This window comes from Panthera uncia (genome assembly GCF_023721935.1).
Source record: "Panthera uncia isolate 11264 chromosome C1 unlocalized genomic scaffold, Puncia_PCG_1.0 HiC_scaffold_4, whole genome shotgun sequence".
NCBI classification, from domain to species: Eukaryota; Metazoa; Chordata; class Mammalia; order Carnivora; family Felidae; genus Panthera; species Panthera uncia.
The window spans coordinates 98,819,783-98,841,195 of record NW_026057585.1 but is presented as its reverse complement, the minus strand read 5'-3'; the positions used below and the strand labels follow the sequence as shown (position 1 = coordinate 98,841,195).

At 41.2% G+C, this 21,413-nt stretch overlaps 1 protein-coding gene across 7 annotated transcripts in view; it reads right to left on the bottom strand.

Moving 5' to 3' along the window:
* The window catches only part of RERE (arginine-glutamic acid dipeptide repeats), a 426,890-nt gene that overhangs the window by 144,894 nt on the left and 260,583 nt on the right, over positions 1–21,413 (bottom strand). For all 7 annotated transcript variants that reach the window (XM_049618826.1, XM_049618828.1, XM_049618825.1 and 4 more), the window contains one exon: positions 13,456–13,560. In XM_049618826.1, coding sequence (XP_049474783.1) covers positions 13,456–13,560 — 105 coding nt within the window. The remainder of the gene's footprint in view (positions 1–13,455; positions 13,561–21,413) is intronic.

Here is a 21,413-nt window from a genome sequence, read left to right as displayed (position 1 = left end):
AGTGCTTTTTTCAAAAAAAACTACCGAATCACATGGAAAATGCTTGCTTGCAGAAATCAACATAAAATAATAATTTAATAAATTCACCATTCTTCTGAAAAACCACAGGAACTATTCTGTGAAACACAGCATAAAAATGTCATTGTGATACCAAGTCAAGGAATGTAAACTATGATTCTGGTCCCACCAAATACCCTGAGAGACACGAAGGGCAAGCCATCAAAACCTCATGACCTCTCCTCCGAACACCGGATCTCAGCGGTGGCCCCGGCCTATCTCAGCATCCTCTTGGCTGTCCTTGCTGACACTCACTTCCCCTCTGTCCCCTTTACACCACCTGCGCACACCCTCCTCCCCGTCCCGGCTCCCCTCGGGGGCCGCACACCAGGGCCCACTCTCCCGTTCTCTTCTCCGTCGCAGGCAGATTTCACCCGCTCGCCCACAATCCCCACCAGCTCCTCGCTGGAGGGACCTCCCTACTGGGAGCAGCTGGGGAACCTCAGAGAACTCCACTCTCCTCTTGTTCCTTTTCCTGGGGTGCCTCACCTCTCTTGACAGATGTTAAGCTCTTTGGGGGCAAGGACGGCATCAAAATCATCTTTATTGGAACCACCCAGATCTCTTATTCTAAACCTCAAAAACAACAACAACAACAAAAACCACATCTGACACACTAAGAAGGGCAAAATACCACTTCTATAGTAACTTCCTGGCAAAAATTACAAAAGCTAAGTCTAACCACGAGGAAACCTCAAACAAACCTGAACTGAAGAATTCAACAAAACTGGCTTCTAACTCCTCAAAAATGTTAATGCGATGACAAGACAAAACAAAACAAAACAAGGCTAAGAAACATGTTATGAAAACAAAGAGAGGCAAGGAATACTGAAGAGATAAAACAACGAAATGCCAATGCATGATCACGGCGGGGGGGGGGGGGGGGGGGAAAAATGAGGGAGAAGAAAAGGGGAAAAAAAAAAAAAAAATAAAAAGGAGGAAAAAAAAAAAAAAAAAAGAAGAAGGGGGAGGGTAGGGTGGGGGCGGGGGGGGGGGGGGGACGGACATTACTGTGAAGGCAATAGGAGAAAAACTAGCAAAATTTAAATGTGGACAATATTAGATTAAATGGTATTCTATCAATGTCACCTTTCCTGATTTTGCTAAGCACACCACGGTTATGTAAGAGAATGTCCTTGTTCCTGAGAAATACACATCGAAACATTTAGGGGGAAAGAAGCTTGATGCTACAGTTCATTCCTAAATAGCTCAGGGAAGGAAAACAGAACAATGAAGCAAAGATGGTTAATACAGAGAATAACACAGCAAACACAAAAAATAAGAAGGCAAATCTGTAATAAAGTTAAAAAGATAAATAATACATAAAATAAAATCAGTAAGAATAAAACAATAAAGCAAGTATTGCAAAAGGTTAACACGTGATCTGGGTGAGAGACCTAGAGAGTTACGGGTACTGACATCAGACCCAGTGAGTTACCTATAGAAAATATTGACAGGCGAGACATATATGTAACAAAAACTACTTGTACGAGTCTTCAATCATCAGTCCTCATGGCATCCGGAGACTGGACACATCAGTGGCAACGAGTGACCTGCCGGGCCACCTGCTTCCACAGTGCTCTCATTCCCGGCCTGAATCACTCAACACCCAGCTTCGAGTTCAATCCAACCTCAGAATAGGAGATCGGTTCTCTTCATCCTCAGAGGAAATCGAGGAGCCCTGACAACTACTGGTTGGTAATTAAGTAAGCCAATGTGCCACTTTAGCATACACCGCAATTCTAGAAACGGCCCTGTTGCTCCCGAGCCCTGTCTTACAAGGAGGACACCCTGTAACTCTACTCGGCACCTCCAAGCCCCTCAAACCTGCCCCTTGTTTTCTCCGCGGTTATCTTACCCACTCGATATCTGCCTACAGCTGCCGCCTACCTGCCCAAACCTCATTCCTGCCACATTTCCCGAACCTGCTACCGGGCCGGCTGCAGGCATTCGCACACACCGCTCACGTGGGCTGCCGCAGCGCCTCCTTCCGTGGCCTCCTGCAAGGTCCTCCCGCAAGGCCTGTGATCCCGGCTACACGCACACTGTCTCCGGATCTCAGAGACAATCCCTAATTAATCCCTCCAATTAATCCCTAGCGAACAAGAGGTGAAGAATTCACATTTATGAATAGGTTAAAAGGGAGCTGAGTGGGTGAAATGAATATTCTATATTAATGGATTCTGTCTAAAATTAAAAAGGTTTATCACATAAAAACGGACTGAAAACCCACTTTGTCCACCGCAGCAGCTTTTAGTGAGCAGAAAATTTATGTTCATCACATGTAAAGTAGGAGTTATAACATGGAACTTTCTGAGGTTCTATTTTAAAGAGTTTTCTACTCACTCAAACTACAAAAATGTTTAAAATGTTTTATTTACTAACCACAAATTGTAAAGCAAGAACAGCAATGAAAACTTAACATTTAGGCACCTCTAGAGAAAAACACTTGCTGGGAAAAAAGGATATTCTATTTGACTTTTAATTAGTGCTAACTTCGCATCAAGAGGAGGGAAGCGTTTAGAAACAGTGTGTTTAAACTGTATTCTCTAATTGTCCGTAGCGTTTGGAAATGGAGCTGGCACACATAATGCTCTAGTATCCAGCGAGCATGCTGGTTTATCTTACCAGTATACATGCTTTCTCAGACTCTCGTGGCAAAAATAACTGTGCCGTATTAATAAAGGTTCATTTCTTCATCCTCAATCCTGACACATTTTCACGTCTTCACAGACCTGGGACTCCTTTTATTCTTTTATTGTTCGATCTTAGAGGGGTATTTCCGACACTCTACCTTTAAGTATGGTGCTTGTTTTAAGTTTTTGGTTAAGGGATCTGTCACAACAAGGAAGTTTCATTCTGCTGTAACTTTGGTAAGAGTCCCTTCCCTCAATATTGACTAGCTGTTGACTTCTGTCAAATGCTTTTCCAACACCAAGATGAGGGTGTATTTCTTCTTCGTCATGTTAAAGTGGTAAAAGCTATATTAACAGACAAACTATTGTTCCAACTGTCTTGTGTTCTATACACCCAAATGGGATTTTTAATGCTTTGCAGATTCCATTATCTAATATTTTATTTAAACATCTTACATGCATATTCATAAGTAGAACTGACCTATAAATTTTACTTTTTGATCTGGTTTTGGTATAAAGATTTTACTAGCTTCATAACATGACTTAAGGAACCGACTCATCTTTCTCTGTCCCTCGTAACACTGGTAGAATTCAGCTGTAAAGCCAGAGCCTGATTTTTTTTTTTTTTTTCCCATTTTGGTCTAGTGAGAAGAGAAGGAAGTGTCCTGTGCAAATAATGAAATTGCCTTTAAATAAGGAAGGAAGCATGCATTTTTTACCCACTTCCTCTTTCTTCCAGCTTGAAATGTGGATGTCATGGCAACCATTCCATCGGCATCTTTAGCACGAGGTAAAAGCTGAAGTTGAGGATAGGTCCCTGATGGGTTGGTTGGAGAGCCCCTGATCAGCCTACGATTGCTTCTTCTCAAACTCTGCTTATGTGAGAGGGAGATACAGGCTCTACTTTGTTTAACTTTGTCGTACAGTCTCTCTCTGATAGCTCTAGTGTTGAAGTCCTCAGGTATGTATCTTACCATTTGTTTTATCTGACTCAAGTTGATGGTACCTGGTTTCTTCCAACATTTGGTAATTTTTTAACAGTGTGTTGGGCATTCAAAGATATTTTATCTGTAGATATCCTACAAGTTCTTGAAAGAAAAAAATTTCACAGATACTTCTCTCAGGTGTCCTTCAAAACTCAATGGCCCAAGACCACTTTTTTTGTCACAATACCTTTTATTTTTTTTATTTTTAAATTTTTATGGGGGGGGGAGGAGGGAGGGAGAGAGAAGAGAGAATGCAAGTAGGGAAGAGGGGCATGGTTAGAGAGAGAGAATCTCAAGAAGGTTCCATACTCAGCACAGAGCCCCACGCAGGGCTTGATCCCATGACCCCGGGATCATGACCTGAGATGTAATCAAGAGCCAGACACTCAAGTAACTGAGCCACCCAGATGCCCCGCAAGACCACTTTTTAATGTCTATTTTTGCGAGACAGAGACAGAGAGAGAGAGAGAGAGACACCATGCATGTGCGTGCACAAGCAAGTGGGAGAGGGGCGGAGAGAGAGGGAGACACAGATCCGAAGCAGGCTCCAGACTCTGAGCTGTCAGCACAGAGCCCAACATGGGGCTCGAACTCACAGACCGTGAGATCATGACCTGAGCTGAAGTCAGACACCTAACTGACTGAGCTGCCCAGGTGGCCCAAGACCATTTTTTATATTATCTTCTCATCCTAGAGTTCTCATACTTTTCAAGAATGTAAATTCATGCCCTAACTGTCATGGAGGCAAGGCCCAAAGTTAGGACTTAGGAGGGAAATTCTCCCTCTACTCCTCTTTTTCTTTTCTGTGTTTAGAGTCCCAGTCTCCAACAGGTTTCTCGATCACTTCCCTCTAATTCCAGATACATGACCTCGTTCATCCTTTCACTGAAGAAGACCTTTGATGGCCTTAACCTGGTAGAGGGCTCTCAGTTCCAACTCCCTAGTCTCTAGAGAATAAGGCTCCATCTCCTATACCTGCTGGGTGTTAAAGACAAGACCCCTTATTAAGGAGACACTGACCCAACCTCCTCTCACTGTAGGCTGCTGAAGAATCAGCTCACTGCTTTACTTTTCAGTTTCTCCTAACTCCTCCAAGCACATCTCTGCATTTTAAAGTTGTTGTATTTTATCTACTTAAAAAATTAATGTTTGAGAGAGAGAGAGCGCGCGCGCGCGAGAGAGAGAGAGAGAGAGAGAGAGAGCGCGCGCGCGCAAGCAGGGTGGGGAGGCATTGAGAGAAAGAGGGAGACAGAGAATCCAAAGCAGGCTCCAAGCTCTGAGCTGTCAGCAAGGAGCCTGACACGGGGCTCAAACTCACCAGCCACAAGATCATGACCTGAGCTGAAGTCTGACACTCAACGACTGAGCCACCCAGGCACCCCAAACGTTCTGTTATATTTTATTCAACATTGGTAGATATTTACTGGCAAGGGGTTTTTTAAATGATCAAATCTGATTTTTTTGTCCCATTTATCCTCAGTGGGGCTGTGTTTCCAACTATACATGTACTCTCAATTGTGCCCAACATTTGCCATCTGGCATCTGGCATAAATGTTTTCAGAGTTCAACTACGATAACAGAGGAAAAGTGAACAAGAAAATATTTACACCTAGTTCCAGCTTCTTGTCCTCAAAAGCTATACAAAGACCATGAGCTGTGATGAATAGAAAAGACAACCTAAGACAGAACTAGATCCCAAAATGTCTGAAATCCAAATTAACTGAAATAAAGGAGATCTAGATTGTTACTTTTCGGTTTCAGTATAAAGATTTATGTCAGGGGCGCCTGGGTGACTCAGTCGGTTAAGCGTCCAACTTCAGCTCAGGTCATGATCTCACGGTCTGTGAGTTCGAGCCCCACGTTGGGCTCTGTGCTGACAGCTCAGAGCCTGGAGCCTGCTTCAGATTCTGTGTCTCCCTCTCTCTCTGCCCCTCCCCTGCTCATGCTCTGTCTCTCTCCGCCTCAAAAATTTATAAAAACATTAAAAAAAAAAAAAGATTTATGTCGGAAAAAAGATGGCCACAATGTAATTTAGGATAACTAAATACTGGAAAAACCATAAATGTTCAACAATATGGGAATAGATAAATTAGGACACATCCACATGATGGTAGATATGATGCTCATTACAAATGTTTACTGACATGGTACTATGTTCACAATTAAAAAAATGAATAAAGGAATACATGATTATATGTATATTTATGTAAACAGTATTTTATTTATAATCTTAAAATATTCATACACGCATAAACATGCACACAGATGTACAGTGAAAGAAAAAACACAAACATGAACTAAAGAATTATGTATTATTTCAGTTTGCTTCTTTAACTTTTTATTTGTCAAGTTATTCTCTAGCAAGTACATATATTTTTCTTCATTAGGAAAGCTTAAAGCTATCTTTCAACAAAGCCAGAAGAAAATTAGGTTGCATATGAATCAATCTACGATGAAAGCACAGGCTTTGGAGTCAAACAGGCTCGGTGTTTCCTGTTTACTAACTGCATGCCTTAGGCAGATATTTAATATCATACCAATTTTCTCATTTGTCAAATAAAGGTAATGTCAGCCGCACTGAACTTTTATGGGAATTAAACAATCGAGTACAGAGTGAGCATCATCCCACAGACTCTAAAAAGAAAATGTTACAAATTTGGTTCCTTGAGGTCATGCTAAGAAATATCAAATGCTAAATCTACTAAAGATACAGCTGAGCATGTCAAAACTCACCCATGTGAGGGAGAGAGCAGAGTCAGTGATAGGAAACTGAAGTAAAGATACTCAGGAACCCAAAACAAGGTCTCTCACTGTTAAAGATGAGAATTAGAAATAAGGAAAAAGCTAGCAGGACCCCTGTGGTATTGGGATTAGGTTTGGAGAACCTGGTATGAAAGCATGGATACACACACACTGAAGTCCAGAAATACAGACGTGAAAGTACAGAGTCTCCATCTCAGTCTCTCCTTGCCCTCCCACCCCCTGGCGTCTCCTCAGTGACACAAAGTAACGACCACCCCTACGTAGCATTCTTGGTTGGCTGGTTTCTAAGTATCGCCCTCCATAATCTGCAACAATTTGCCCTAAAAATGAATCACAGTAACAGATTATCAACAACTGAATAAAACAGGAAGCCAAAGGGGCACCCCGGTGGCTCAGTCGGTTAAGCATCTGACTCTTGATTTCAGCTCAGGTCATGATTTCCCAGTTTGTGAGGCTCTGGGCTGACAATGCAGAGCCTGCTTGGGATTCTCTCTCCGCCCCTTCCCTGTTCATGCTCACTCCCCCTCTCAAAATAAATAAAAATTAAAAAAATAGGAAGTGATTAATCAACCTAGTGCAAATAAATTAATAAACTGAAAGTTTCATGAAGAAGAGGCTATCTATTCAATCTCAAAGCAACGTCCCACAAAATAGTCATTAATTATAAACGGAAAAAGAGAAATTTTACAATTACAAAGCCTGGCACCTTATTCAAGTGATCAACGTGAACACTCCCTGCAAGGAGACAAACTAAAATTACATACTATGTGACAAGAAGTAAAAAACAAGAACACATGACTTCTGTGCTATCCGTGTCAAAGATACAGGCTCTAAATCTAATAAGGAAAAAGCATCCATGTAAACTGAGGAACAGTCTACAAAATACCCTATAGTCTCAAAGTACTAAGGTCATGAAGTAAGAGAAAAGACTGAGAAACTACTCCACACAGACGAACCAGTTGTAAGACAACAAAATCCATCACGCTGAACTGGATCCTTTTTCATAAAGGTCTTTACTAGGCAAACTGAGAAAACTTGACTGGGGTCTGTGAATTCCATGGTAATATTTCAGTGTTAATTTCTTGAGGTGGAGGACTGTATTGTGGCTGTATAAGAAAATGCCGTTGCTCATAAGAAATACACCAAGTATTAGAGTGTGATACGGCCTCGTGGTGATGTCATACTTTCAAATGGTTCAGTTAGAAACTAAGGTTTTCTACTATACTTGCAACTCTTCTGAAGGCAGAGACTGCTTCATAACAAAGTGCAATAAGTTATGCAAGCAAAACACTCAGAGCACTGCTGGGCACAGTAGCACTCACTAACTGTAGCTGTTATTGGTAACATTATTGCCACTGTCTGTTGGAAAGAGATTAAAGAGAAGTCCTTGCAAGTGTCTGAGTTTATGATTGCTGCTAAATATAATGGTAATAATCCTTAAGCTTCAACACTGCTTTAAAAACTTTTTGGCAAAAAAAAAAAAAAAAGAAGAAGAAAAAAAGTGAAGAGGGCACAGGTGGCTGTTCATAGACATTCTCTCCTGGATCAGATCTGAGCCCTCAATTTGTTTTCCATCTGAATAGCAAGAGAAGACTCCTTTATCACAAAGCAAAGAGCACAACTACAATCAGATGTCTCATGCCATAGTGCAAGTCTCTAAAGAGACCAAGGATACTTTTCTAAGGCAGTACGAGGGGGAGGGTAACAGATCAGTGACCATCAATACAACATGCTACACTTGATATGTTTTCTTCACTCTCCCTAAATGTACTTTAGTGACGTAAAGAACACTTACTTAGCAAGGGGAAACAAATGGACTGGTTTCTGGGAAAATTCATGCTTCATAATTTAAAGATAAAGGCATCTCCTCTCAAATGGCCCCTACTGAATCTTTTGTTCTTACTGAGATTCCACCATTACTCCCTGCCCCGCCTAACTCACTGGCCTGAGGCAGGAAGTTTAGAAGTTTTCCAACCAATGAAAGGTACGCCCAGAAAAGGCCAGAATGTACAGTTTAAAAGAAAAAAAAGAAAAAGGCATTGAGCAACAGGCTGAAGCTGCAGAGGTGAGAAGATGGTAGTATGGGGAAAAGGACACCCCAAAATGCAATAAAACCTGAACGTTATATAGGGGGACAGGTTCATTTACTATAAGAAGCTCTTGGGTGCCTACCTGGCTCAGTCAGTGGAGTGTGAGACTCTTGATTTCAAGGTTGTAAGTTCAAGCCCCATATTGGGTGTACAGATTACTTAAAAATAAAATCTTTTAAAAAAAACTCAAATATTTTTCTTAATAAAAAAAATTTTTTTCCAATTCTGGTTCTCTCAGATTCTGCACTGAAATTTTCTGACCATAGAATGTATTAGCTCATATTTAATACTATTTGCAAATATTCACTATACTTATTGTGTCAGTTTCACTAGAGTCAATGAAGAAATTATCTTTCATTCTTAGCAACTGTTGTATATTTTCAAGAAGAATTTTATAATCAACGTTCTACGCAGAGTCAAAAATCCCCAGTGTTCAGACTTCCATATGTGAGTACAATCAACCAGATGGTTAATGGTCTACTTGGTAAATCAACACGTCTTAGGAAGTAGTTTATGTTTCACTTTTGGATTTAACATTGTATGGGGTTAAAAAAAAAAAAAAAAAAAAAACTTTGATATTTTTCAACCTTGTCTTGAAAAGAAAATTTATAATTATTTTTGCAATTCCCAAGAAGCAACAAAAAAACCTGACAGTTTACTAAAGCAACCTAAAGGGTAGCTTTTACCACCCCCATTTTAATGAGGTAAAAAACAAAGCCCAGGAAGTACAAACCTTACCCCTGGACACAGAGAAAAAGGGGCAGCACAGGATCAAAACGCAGGCTGCCTGGGTCCAAGAGGGGAGTCGGTCTTAACAAAAGATCAAGTAGTCAGATTAGATGGCTACGAGATACTGGATAAATAAAAATGCAACTAAGGACAGTAAACGGACGAATGGAGCCATGTCCCTATGATCACAGATTATAATCATCTCTTTTAATAAGTCAGGACCAACTACTTTAGTTCATGCCAAGAATACTGCTATTTTGTGCAAACGCCTGTAAGGTCTAACTGGCTTTATGTATTAAGACTTTTGAGCTGAAATTTATTAACTATTTTCTAATCAGATTTTGGATTAGAACCTTCAAACAAAATGAGAAATAATGATATTATGTTGCAGAATATGCTGACTGCAGAAGTAAATTTGGGTGAATCTTGTTCGCAGAGCAAAAGCACACACTGCTTGAGCACAGAAATGTCACCACAGGCTCCAGAAGCCAAGCCTGACTGCCTACTGGTTCAAACTTCAGGCCTCTCAGTAGTCAGACCCTTGCAGCTTGCATCCTACTTAACACAGGCAACATCTGTCCCCAGTTTTTTTGCTCAAGTAAGTTTTGTTCCTTCAATGCCATGGCTAACAAGAATACAGTATCACCATCCCTTACCAAAGATCCTAAGGGTCAGAGGATTTTCAGAACTCAGAATTTTTTGGATTTAGAAAGGTACTATAACAAATATACCATATACTGTGTAACACCCCGCAGTGTTTGAGCAATGATCCCCTATTCTATCACGTTGGTACTTTTGCAGTAAAAGTTGTACAAACACACAAAGTGAACTAACTCAATACAAACAGCCTCATCTCAGTTCAGGCCAAGAATGACCATCCAATGAGCTTCCGCACCAAACTTAGCATAAACGTTTTTTGATTTTCAGAGCTTTCAGATTTCAGAATTGAGTGAGGATGTCAGAATTAAACACAGAATTTCAAAATAATAAAAATTCCATGCTAATTACCAAGAAATCCACCCTCCCCGAACTTTAAAGGCAATGAACCGAAGAGTATAGAAAAGTCTGCCTCCCACCGTCACATACACGTATTCAACAAAGTAATCCCATCAAAACCAAAAAGTCTGGGGCGCCTGGGTGGCTCAGCAGGTGAAGCATCCGACTCCTGAGTTCAGCTAGAGTCACGATCTCATGGTTGTGAGATCAAGCCCCGCACTGGGCTCCACGTTGAACATGGAGCCTGCTTGACGATCTTTCTCTCCTTCTTCCTCTCTCCCATGCTTCTTTGTTCTCCCTCTCCCTCTCCCTCTCCCTCTCCCTCTCCCTCTCTCTCGCAAAAAGTCCGGAAAGGTCAGGTCCTGACAAGACGAAATGTGTAGAGCCACAACAACCAGGTTAGGGGAAAAATTAAAGAGTAGCCAAATAATGAGACTTAAAAAAAATTTATGCAATAAACATGAAAAAAACTCCAAACTTTCAGTGCGGGCTAATACGCTAAATAAATTACGGAAACTGTGTAAATCAACTTCTAACTACCATCGGGAAATGTGCTTGGAGAAATAAACAATCCCGTCTCAAGTTTCAGTTTCAACCGCTCACTTCAAGTTCCTGAAAGTTCCTTTCTGAAGAGAGGGGACAGTCCCAAATGTGTAGTCACAGAATCCCCATTCTGTAACTTGCAGCAGCCGCATCCACACGTGGTCTCTCTCACAGACAGAAAACGGTTTGATGTCTCCTCTTCAGATGGCCCCGGGCACTAAGAGCACAGAGCAAATGCAGCCGGATGGCATGCTAGGCCCGCTCATTCACATGGGGGAGAAGCCCACCAAAGCCCACTCTTCCCACAGCCCCATCCCTCAGAGACTTGAAACCGAGACGCAAACAGAGGTAAATTCTGCAAGGGCATGCAGCCAGAGCATTCTAAGGACCAGCTCGTACAAAAGCCAGGTGGGGAAAACAGAGTTTTCTACACTCCTTTTCAAGTACACCCTCTGTGACCGCGCAAGCAGCTGCGGGAACTGCACAGCCAACCCCTCAGAAGTATAACGTGGAATTCAGGGGGAACCCGGGGAGCTAGGGCAAATCTTTACGCTCACTTCATGAGGAGCGTGAGATCTGCTACCGTCTTTACTTATAAATAGAAATTCAAGTATTTTTTCACTTCAATTAATTCATCCACCTCCCCTCAAAAGCCTACAACACATCAAGCACAGGCTGGACAAGGAGAACACAAGCACAGAAATGAACAAATGGCAGCCAGGAAGTCAAAGCGGTAAAAGAAGTGACCCAGGACGCAGACCCTGCTAACGCACCGCCATGGGCATGTCCTTGTACTGGTTTTTCAGACGAGAGAGAAACATCCTTCTAGGGCATACCTCCGCCAGATTTTAAAAGCTAACCGATGGGAAGAATCACTCTGAATGACTGCCAGCAACACCCAATGAAAAATGAGACCAGAACCTGGGTGAGTCTCTAACTTACACAGTTAAATTGCATAATATCACTTTTAATAAGCACTCAGTAAAAACAGACATATAACCAAAACTAGTAAAAAATAAACTTGGTTGTTACGAACCCAAGAGCTAATCATTTAAAACACAAAAGCTATTTAGTCAATTCAGTGATACAATCTAGCTCGTGCCATGTGACAACTACCCACCAAATAGTTAAATAAATGTGGCATCACTGAAATTATGGCCTCCTTTGTATCTAGACAGAAATCCAAGGAATGATCAGGCAGTCAATAAATGCATATTTAGGGGCACCTGGGTGGCTCGGTAGGTTGGGCGTCCAACTTCAGTTCAGGTCACGATCTTACAGTTTGTGAGTTCTTACAGTTTGTGAGAGCCACGTCGGGCTCTGTGCTGACAGCACGGAGCCTGGAGCCTGCTTCAGATTCTGTGTCTCCCTCTCTCTCTGCCCCTTCCCTGCTCACACTCTGTCTCTATCTCAAAAATAAATAAATGTTAAAAAAAATTAAAAAAAATAAATGCATATGTAAAAATAAACATTCTGAAATACAGGATGCTTTAAAATAGTATCACGGATCAGCTTCTCTGTCACTGGAACAGGGCTTACTTTTGAAAAAGAAAATAAAAGCTCAAATTTACTATTTTCTAAAGAAAATAAAGGTAAGTAAAAAAGGTGACCATTCAGTACACTATCACCCCTGTAGCTCTCGTCTACAAAATACAAAGAGACAGACACAAACATATATGCCTCACTAGAGCTTTACGCAGCTTCTTATAATGACCACAAAGAACACGTGGCCTTTCATTAATCCTAGACTGTCTCAACAGTAACCTTCTAATTTTTACATATAATTTCTCAGCATCCTCTAGGAAAAGTTTTTCACTAAAACTAAAAAATACCTACACTGTAATTACCCTGCAAGTAGTTCTTCCACTAACTTCCTTCCGCCAAGCAGCTTTTATTTCTTTCTAAATTCTCGTATCTAGAGATTATGTCTCAGATGTCCCAAGCACTGACAACCTGATCATCTGCTAACATTCCTGTACTTTTTAAATCTGTAGTCCCTGTAGTTGCATGATTGATACAGGATAAAAATGAATGCATATGCTCTTAAATAACTTCTTCCATGTGCTAAGTTAAACTATATTACAGACACTGGGAATTTTTTGTATTAAATTTTGATTCTATTGTTTCTCATTTTAAAAGTAATAACTCTACCTGTTACATAGGTCTTACCAAGATGGTTGAGAACTGCATGTATCCGTCTCATACCAGTTGTCTTACTGAAGATATTTCTGTGAGTGTTCCTGGGGTTTTATTAAATGAGTAAAACAAACGACTAACCAGCACATTCTCCGTAACATCCTAGTGTGTGTTCAATATGGTACCACGAAAGGTTTGACACAATGTGCATTAGGGAAATAATCTGCCAATTCACAGTAAGTTCAAAACACAGATCAGCTAAACACACATCTTTACCTTGCCTCTCTACACCCAAATTTTCTCACTTTTCCTTTTCTTCTTAATAAAATCAAGAGCGAACAATAAGCCACTTTAGACGCCGATGACGTTAATTAGAACTCCTTCCAAAGAGGTTCACTTTGGGTTTTGAAGTTGTTTTTTCTCATCTTACTGGCACATGCCCAAATGTGCAAACACACGCATGCGCACGCACATAGAAAAGCGAAGTTCTCACTGAGTGGGGCCAAGTGACTCACTTACCTGGTCTCAGGGTTGTAGCCTAATATGTAGAAAAATGAATCCACTCGAGCTTTAAACTCTCTAGCAGCAAATATGTCAGAAAAATGGGAGATGTTACACTTCCCTCTGAAAACAAACAAATGTAAAAAATACATTATTAGTATTACCCTCAACTGCTGTGCAAACCAAAACACTATTGGAGGGAAAGAGGCAGGGGAAGACGCAACTAAATCCACATTACTCTAAAAACACGTAGAATATGGCTACAGACTCCATATTTATCAATTCAGAAAACGTCCAATATTTTATTTTTTGTGTCAGGACTGCTTCAACCAACTTCACAATTTCACTGCTTGTACCTCAGCATCTTAGCCATGGAGTAAAATCAACTAAACCATAAAGGTAAATTGAGGGTGGGACCATGATAAAAGGATATGAAACTAGACACAACAGGAAAAATAAACCATAGTTAAATTACTTTACCAAAAAAACCACCTAAAGCCTTTCCAAACCGTAAAAATGGGACTTTTCTTCCTGCTACTTTACTATAAGCCAAAATGTATAGCTGTCAAATATTTTTCTTCTCTTTTAATGTTCAAGAAATAAACTGACTTGCAAATTAAAACGGAGAGACTTTAATTTTTTAAGTATACAGATGGGCTTTAATACATAAAAACACACACTTCCCAAATTTTCAGATAACATTCAAAGATCGTAGGTTGGAAAAACACTTTCCCACAAAAATACTGCAAATAAACAGCATTAAGGTTTCCAGGTTCATCTACCAACACAATTTAAAACCAAAAATGTAGCTGAAAACTCTGTAATACCACCAAACTCCTTAAATGCGCGCACGCGCACACACACGTTGGGAGAATTTCCAGCGTTCCCAAGGAGGCAGGGGGGTTTTCAGCAACTCCCTTCGTGGTCACAGAAGGGAACTTTAACATCAAGTGGAAGCCAAGGGCTGCGATTACAGTAGATGGAACCGGAGAATCAACAGCACGTGCATATGCTTCCGGGGCTATGAACTCCTACCACTTGACCAGGTAGGTATTCCATTCTCATAAGGACTCCGTTAGTTGGTGCGTTAACAAATACACACCAGCTAATGGCCAAGGTGTCAGAGAAAGAAGCTAGCCGAGGAATAGCAACCTGGAGATGACATTCATTCGCTTCCCGCCAAGGAACTGAAAAACAATGTCCTCCTTTCCAACAGAGCTTAAGTAACTGTGACCAAAACCTCAGTGATAGGCAGACACTAAGATGGGGCTCAAACAACCTCCATTTTAACAATTTAACAAAAGTGCTTGAGATTTATTGACATTTCTTTGAGAACTACCAGTAACATAATACACAGCTCTTGAGCACTTGAGATGTGGCTAGGCTAGTCCAACTGAAGAGAACAGGATTTAAAATTTTATTTAATCTCAACTAATGTAAATTTAAATAATCACATGAGGCTAGTGGCTACCAAAATGAACAACACATTTATATAATACCTCCATCACCGCGGAAAGTTCCATGGGAAGCAATTATTTGTAAGTAACAAGCTACACTAGGAATACGGACTAGGAATCAACTTTGCATACCCAGGACTTTTCCCTCTAGTGTGTAGCTAGAACTAAAATGACCTTCCAGAAAAGAAAAAGCAGCAAAGATCACTTTTACAGATGAACAAACAACGCACTCACTCTGAAACTAACTACCCATCTGACATGATTTAGTCCCTGACACCTAGAAAAAATAGGCTAGTTCCTTCATCAGTTAAACAGTGATAAGAACACCTATTATACTAATCCCTATTGAGGAGATCAAACAAGGAGTCTATGAAACTTTATACACTATTCAGTGCTACACAAAATAAGTTATTTCCATCACTGTCCCTAACTAAAGGAAAGTGATTCCTCTTTCACTATTCTTCATTATTATTCACATTCAAGTTTACCCTTCAACTTAAGTAATTAATCGACGTATTCATTGAGCCTATAAAAACACTGCCAACACGCAATTCTAAACACAGACATTGGAAATCAAGTATGTTTTCTTTAGGAAAGAGTTTCTCAATCTCAGCACTATTGACATTTTAAACTGCATAGTTCTCTGTTGTCAGGGACTGTCCTGTACTTAGCAGTATCCCTGACCGTCTACCCCATCGCACCCCCAAACCACACTGTGACAATTAAGAGTTTCTAAAGACACTGCCAAATGTTCCATGGGGACAGCAGCACAAATGGTTTCGGAAAAGCCTGAAGCAGCAGGAACAGAAGCACATCATCTGACAAATAAGCATGTAAACTAATGAATGAGGTCACCCACTGGTATGTCCTCTTCTATGTGACCGCGTGAAAGGTACTGGTTTTTGTATATCAATTTCATATCCCACTACTGAACTGCATTCTTTATTATTTGATACAGTTTAATCATTGGTTCTCTAAGGCTTTCCAGGTATGTTATCTGTTATTTGCAAATAAACACAGTTTTACTTCTTTTCTATCCTTTCTTAAAACCAATTATACTGAACCTCTCACGCAATGTGGAAAGTAATGGAAACAGGCACCCTCGCCTTGATCCTGATCTCAGTGGAAAGGTCTTTCAGGTATTACTATTAAATATGATACTAACTTCAGACATAATCATTGCTTTGGAAATATGGAGGTTCCCCCCCTCAGATTTAATAATATGGTGTATGATATTAGCAGAGTCTCTAATAGTGAACCTACCTTGCATTCCTGGAATAAATCCCAGTTGGTCATAATGTCACTTTTAACGAGATATTAAAATTTTTTCAGGATCTCATTAATTAGTTTTACTGTTTTATTCCTCATTAATTTCTTTTTTATTTTTGTTTCCTTCTCTGTACTTTTTTGTTGTTGTTCATAACAGCTTTTATTCATACTAGCCTAGAAACAACCCAAATGTCCTTCAATAAGGAAGTGGGTAACAAATCATTGTATATTTGTGTTTTTTTTCAATTTTTTTTTTATTGTTTATTATTTTCGAGAGAGAGAAAGACAGAGAGCAAACAGGGCAGGGGCAGAGAGAGAGGAAGACACAGAATCAGAAGCGGGCTCCAGGCTCTGAGCGCTCAGGACAGAGCCTGACGTGGGGCTTGAACTCAGACCGCGAGATCATGACCTGAGCTGCAGTCGGCCGTCCAACCGACTGAGCCACCCAGGCGCCCCAAATCATTGTATATTTGAAGATGAAATACTACCCAACAATACAAAGGAAAGAAGTACTGGTACATAGCACCTCAAGAGAAAAAGTCTCAGACATTAAATTCTGAGTAAAAGAAGCCAGGGACACAGAAAGCACAGACCGTATGATTCCGTTTATATGAATGAATTTCTAGAACAGGCAAGATTCATCTATGGTGAGAGAAATCAGAATAGTGGTTGCTTCAGGGTGGGAGGCTTTGAGAGGAGAGTAGCTTAAGGGAACTTTCTGGGCTGGTGGGAATATTCCCTGCCTTGTTAAGGGTCAAACAGATTTATCAAAACTTACAAAAATGTAAACTTAAAATGTGTACTTTACCGTATAAACATTTTTAAAGTATTAGGGTAAAATAAAACAGTAAGACTCAGTAGCACGTAGCCACGGCCGATTAAAGCTGCTGCTCTTGGCAGCTAACGAGCCATCCGGTACGGAGCAGAGCCGAAGACAGAGCAGGTAAGCCCACCTTGGTTGGCCTCCATTTTGAAATATTTTTCCTGTTGCCTCTTGCTGAAGCTGGGAGGTTACGTTTTGAAGTGTGTGTGCGAGAGAGCGAGAGAGCGAGCGAGAGAGAGAGTAGCATTTTAAGCATTCAGTATTTTTTTTCTCCAGAGCACTCTTTTCATCTTGCTCTTTTTCTCTCTCAAAAGCGGTACGTTATTTGGCAGTGTTTGTGGAATGAAGCCGGAGAGACTGTTAAGAGGAAGTCGCCATCACTACCAGCTTACCAAAATAGCAGATTCGGAGCCTCCGAAGTCCTATACACCCTACTTCTAATGTGATGCTTCATTATTAACAGAAACATGACTACAGACTGGGAAGCCCCCTATTCCCGGGGCCTCTCATTCATCAGTAACAAAGGCTTCCTGTAGGATAATCGTTCCGGTAGTCCTTGGGGTGGTGGCCGCACCGTTCCACCCTGGGCACCGCGCGGTCTGACAAATGCTCCGGCTGGTGGGAGGAGGGCATCGGAAGGGGATGAAGGAGAAGAGAGCCGCCTTACAAGGAGAGACTACAAATGGAAACATGGCCCAGAAATTCATTCCATCAAAACTATTCATAACCGGGGAAGTCTCTGTATATCCCCAGGGCCACGCAAACGTCAGAGAAGCCTGGAAAGAGGGACACAGACACGTACAGAAGGCTTACAGCCACAGGCCTGCCTACAGCTTTTATTATGACCCTTGCCTGAAAACAAAGGAAAAGAAAGATTTTGAGACAGAGTCAGTGTCTTGTCAGCTGTAAGCCATTTGACTCATGACAGGTATAGAATTTTTCTAAAGTTTCTTTTCCGTGTTTCATTCTGTTTCTCTTGCCTTCCTATAGGTTATGTGACATTTTATAGGATTCCTCTTGATTCATTTACGGTGCTTTGAGAATATCCCTCCACGGTCTCCCCAAGAGTTGCTCGAAGTGTAACCACTTCCATTACCTCCACGTGGACCCCTCCGCCTGTCCGCTCTTACACGCGGTGGTCTTAAGCGTTTCTTCTACATACACTGAGCTCCACATCATTGCATTTTGATTGATTTGTTGCTCTTTTTATCATTTAAGCTGGGAACTTAATCGTTCAATTTCATTTTTTCATTGCAGTTGATGTGTTTAGTATCACTAGTTTTCCTTTGATCGGCGCTTTAAATGCATGCCATAGATGTTAGTACATAGTATTTTTCCTGTTGTTTTTAAAAATTTCTTTAATTTCAGTGTTTATTTCCTCTTCTGCTCAGAGGTTGTTTAAAGTTTTATTTTCTTTAAGCTTTATATTTTAATTCCAGTATAGTTAACATACGATGTTATATTAGTTTCAGGAACAGGGTACAGTGATTCAACAATCGTATTCACTGCTCAGTGCTCACCAGGACAAGCACCCTCTTGATCCCCATCACCTGTTTCCCCCATCCTCCAGCCCCCTCCCTTCTGGCGACCACCAGTTTGTTCTCTGTAGTGAGGAAACAGAAGTTTTACATTTCCAAGTGAAATTCTGGCCTTTCTGGTTTTTGTTTTTAAACTCTGGTTTTACTGCCTTTTACTCACATGAATGTTTTCTTTATGATCTAACATACAATCAATTTTTCAGAATATGCCAAGGTACAAAGAAAGAATGCATATTCTCGGGGCACCTGGGTGGCTCAGTCGGTTAAGCATCCGACCCTTGATTTCTGCTCAGGTCATGATCTCATGGTTCTTGAGATCCAGCCCCACTTTGGGCTCCGCACCGAAGGTGCAGAGCCTGCTGGGGGTTCATTCTCTCTCACTCTCCCCCTCTCCGCATCCCTCCCCTACTCACACACGTGCTCTCTAAATAAAGAAATCAACACTTTTGAAAAAAGCATATTCTCTATTATTAGGGTATAGCGGTTTCTATATATGCCTATAAGATTAAATACACAGAAATAAATGTGACAAGAATGGGAACATCTTTATGCGGAAAATTCTTCTTAAACGCTCCTGAGAGACACCAAAGTAAACATGAACAAATGGAAAAACGTCCCCTGTTCTCGGATGTAAGAACTCAACATGGCATTTCCCCACAGAATTGATCTATCAATTCAATGCTATCCTAATACAAATATCAACAAGCTATTTAAGGGACTGAAACAGGTTGCTACGAAGATGCACACGAAAAACAGATAACTGAGAAAAGCGGACACTATCAGTGGCACAGCAAAAAATACTAAGACGCCTCCACAGCTAAAAGAGCACGGCAGCGGCACCCAGACAGACAAGACAACAGACTAACGAGTCTAGGACACACAAGGAAAATGAGACATGACAAAGGTGGCATCTCGAGCCACTGAGGAGAAACAGACTCGGCGGTCCATGTGCTGAGAGAGCTGGGAGCGCGAGAGAGGCTTGTTAATACCCGGTGCTGGGACAGCTGGGCACAAGGCCTCAGTAGGTCAGGTACAGGGAGAGGCTTCTAGCCACGACTCCGTCCTCAGGGAATAAATGAAAAACACTGACAACTCTGACTGGGTAACAGTAAGCTTTGCAGAATTTTTTTAAAACCATAAAAGGAAACCAGCAAGTGGGAGAAAACATTTGCGACACACACAACAGAAAATGCTAAAGAACTTTTAGAGACAAAAGACCAAACAGCAAACACACAAACAAACAAAATAAAACAAAACAAAACCTAAAGGAAATGACATGAACAGATAACACACACACACACACACACACACACACACACCCTTTAAATATATGAAAAAATGCTCACACTCATTCACTGTTAGCAAAATAAAGTAAAACAATACCGAGATCCTATTTCTCACCTATCAGACTGGCACAACTAAAACGAAATAGGACAGCACATGCTGCTGGGGACACAGGGCATGCAAAGTGGTATTTGCTTTCTGGAGGAAAACCACCTACACATAAGCCTTTCAACCCAGAAATCTCTCTCCGATGAATCCGCCCCGAAGATTCACATCTGACAATGAGGAAATACACATGCACAAGGACACCGGCTGCAGCGTCATTTATGACTGGAACATCCTGGAAACACCTTCAAAGCCCACACAGCAGAGCTCCATGCGAGAGGGAATGACGGAGACCTCCATCAGCGGATACGGAGCGGTTTCTAAGGTATAACGTTAAGTAAAAACAGCAAACGCAGAAGAGTAGCTATGGCATGCTACTCTTCATACAAGACAGAAGAGGCTATAACAAAACAGCTATGTATTTGCTCATTTGAAATGAAAAAGTGCAGGAAGGAAAAACTAAGAAGTAAGGCGAGCAGTTACGGAGAGCAGGCGGGAAGGAAAGAAATGGGGATGGCAGCGTGTAAGAGAGTTGAAAACCACGTATCTGTCTGCAGCCCTGACCGTAAGAACCACAGCCATAGTCCGCATGCCCTCGCACATCCAAAAATTAACAAGAGTCCCTACCGACCAAAAGGAGGGACCAAAAGTGGAGCGCAAAGTCTAACAGTGAACCTAACCGTAGTACAAAGAGAGAACACGGCCACTTACAGAGGTATCCAAGAGCAGAACTGACCTAAACGACTTTGGAAGACAGTGTCTTGCCTATAGATTACATGGCTAAAGACAAAAATTTAGTCAGTAAATCTGTTTCTCACAGGGACATGGGTTACAAATTCTAAAACTATGTGTATTCCTGAAGTGAATAAAAATAAGTAAATATATTTCGACAATGAGAGCAGAGTTTTTCGCTTTTGAAGAAAGAAGGTACAAAAAGAGATACAATAAAATGAACCCTGTGCTGTTAGACAGGAAACCTGCCTTCCCTCTCTGCTCTGGGCCATGTGACGATACAAGAAGTCGGCAGTGTGCAAACCAGAAGGATCTCAGCAGAACAGGCTGGCACTCTGATCTCAGACCAACAGCCTCCGGAGCTGTCAGAAATAAATTTCTGTTGTTTCTAAGCCACCCAGTCTGTGCTATTTTGTTACAGAAGTTTGAATTAAGACATTAGTGAAATTCAAACAGGGTCTTCAGTTCAACTGTATTGTACTAATGCTAATTTCTTGGATCTGATAACCACACAGGGGTTCTGTCAGATGTTAACACTGAGGAAGACTGGGGGAGGGATGGATGGACGCAGTACTCACAACTTTTCTGTGCGTCTAAAAGCAGCTCCACATAAAGAATTTTTAAAAGACTGAGAAGTATCCAAGGGCACAGAGAGTATATTGTTCAGCTGGGTGTTCCCAGCACCTCAGAGCCCTTGCCCAGCTAGCAGCGCCAGGACACGGGAAGGAAGGAAGGAAGGAAGGAAGGAAGGAAGGAAGGAAGGAAGGA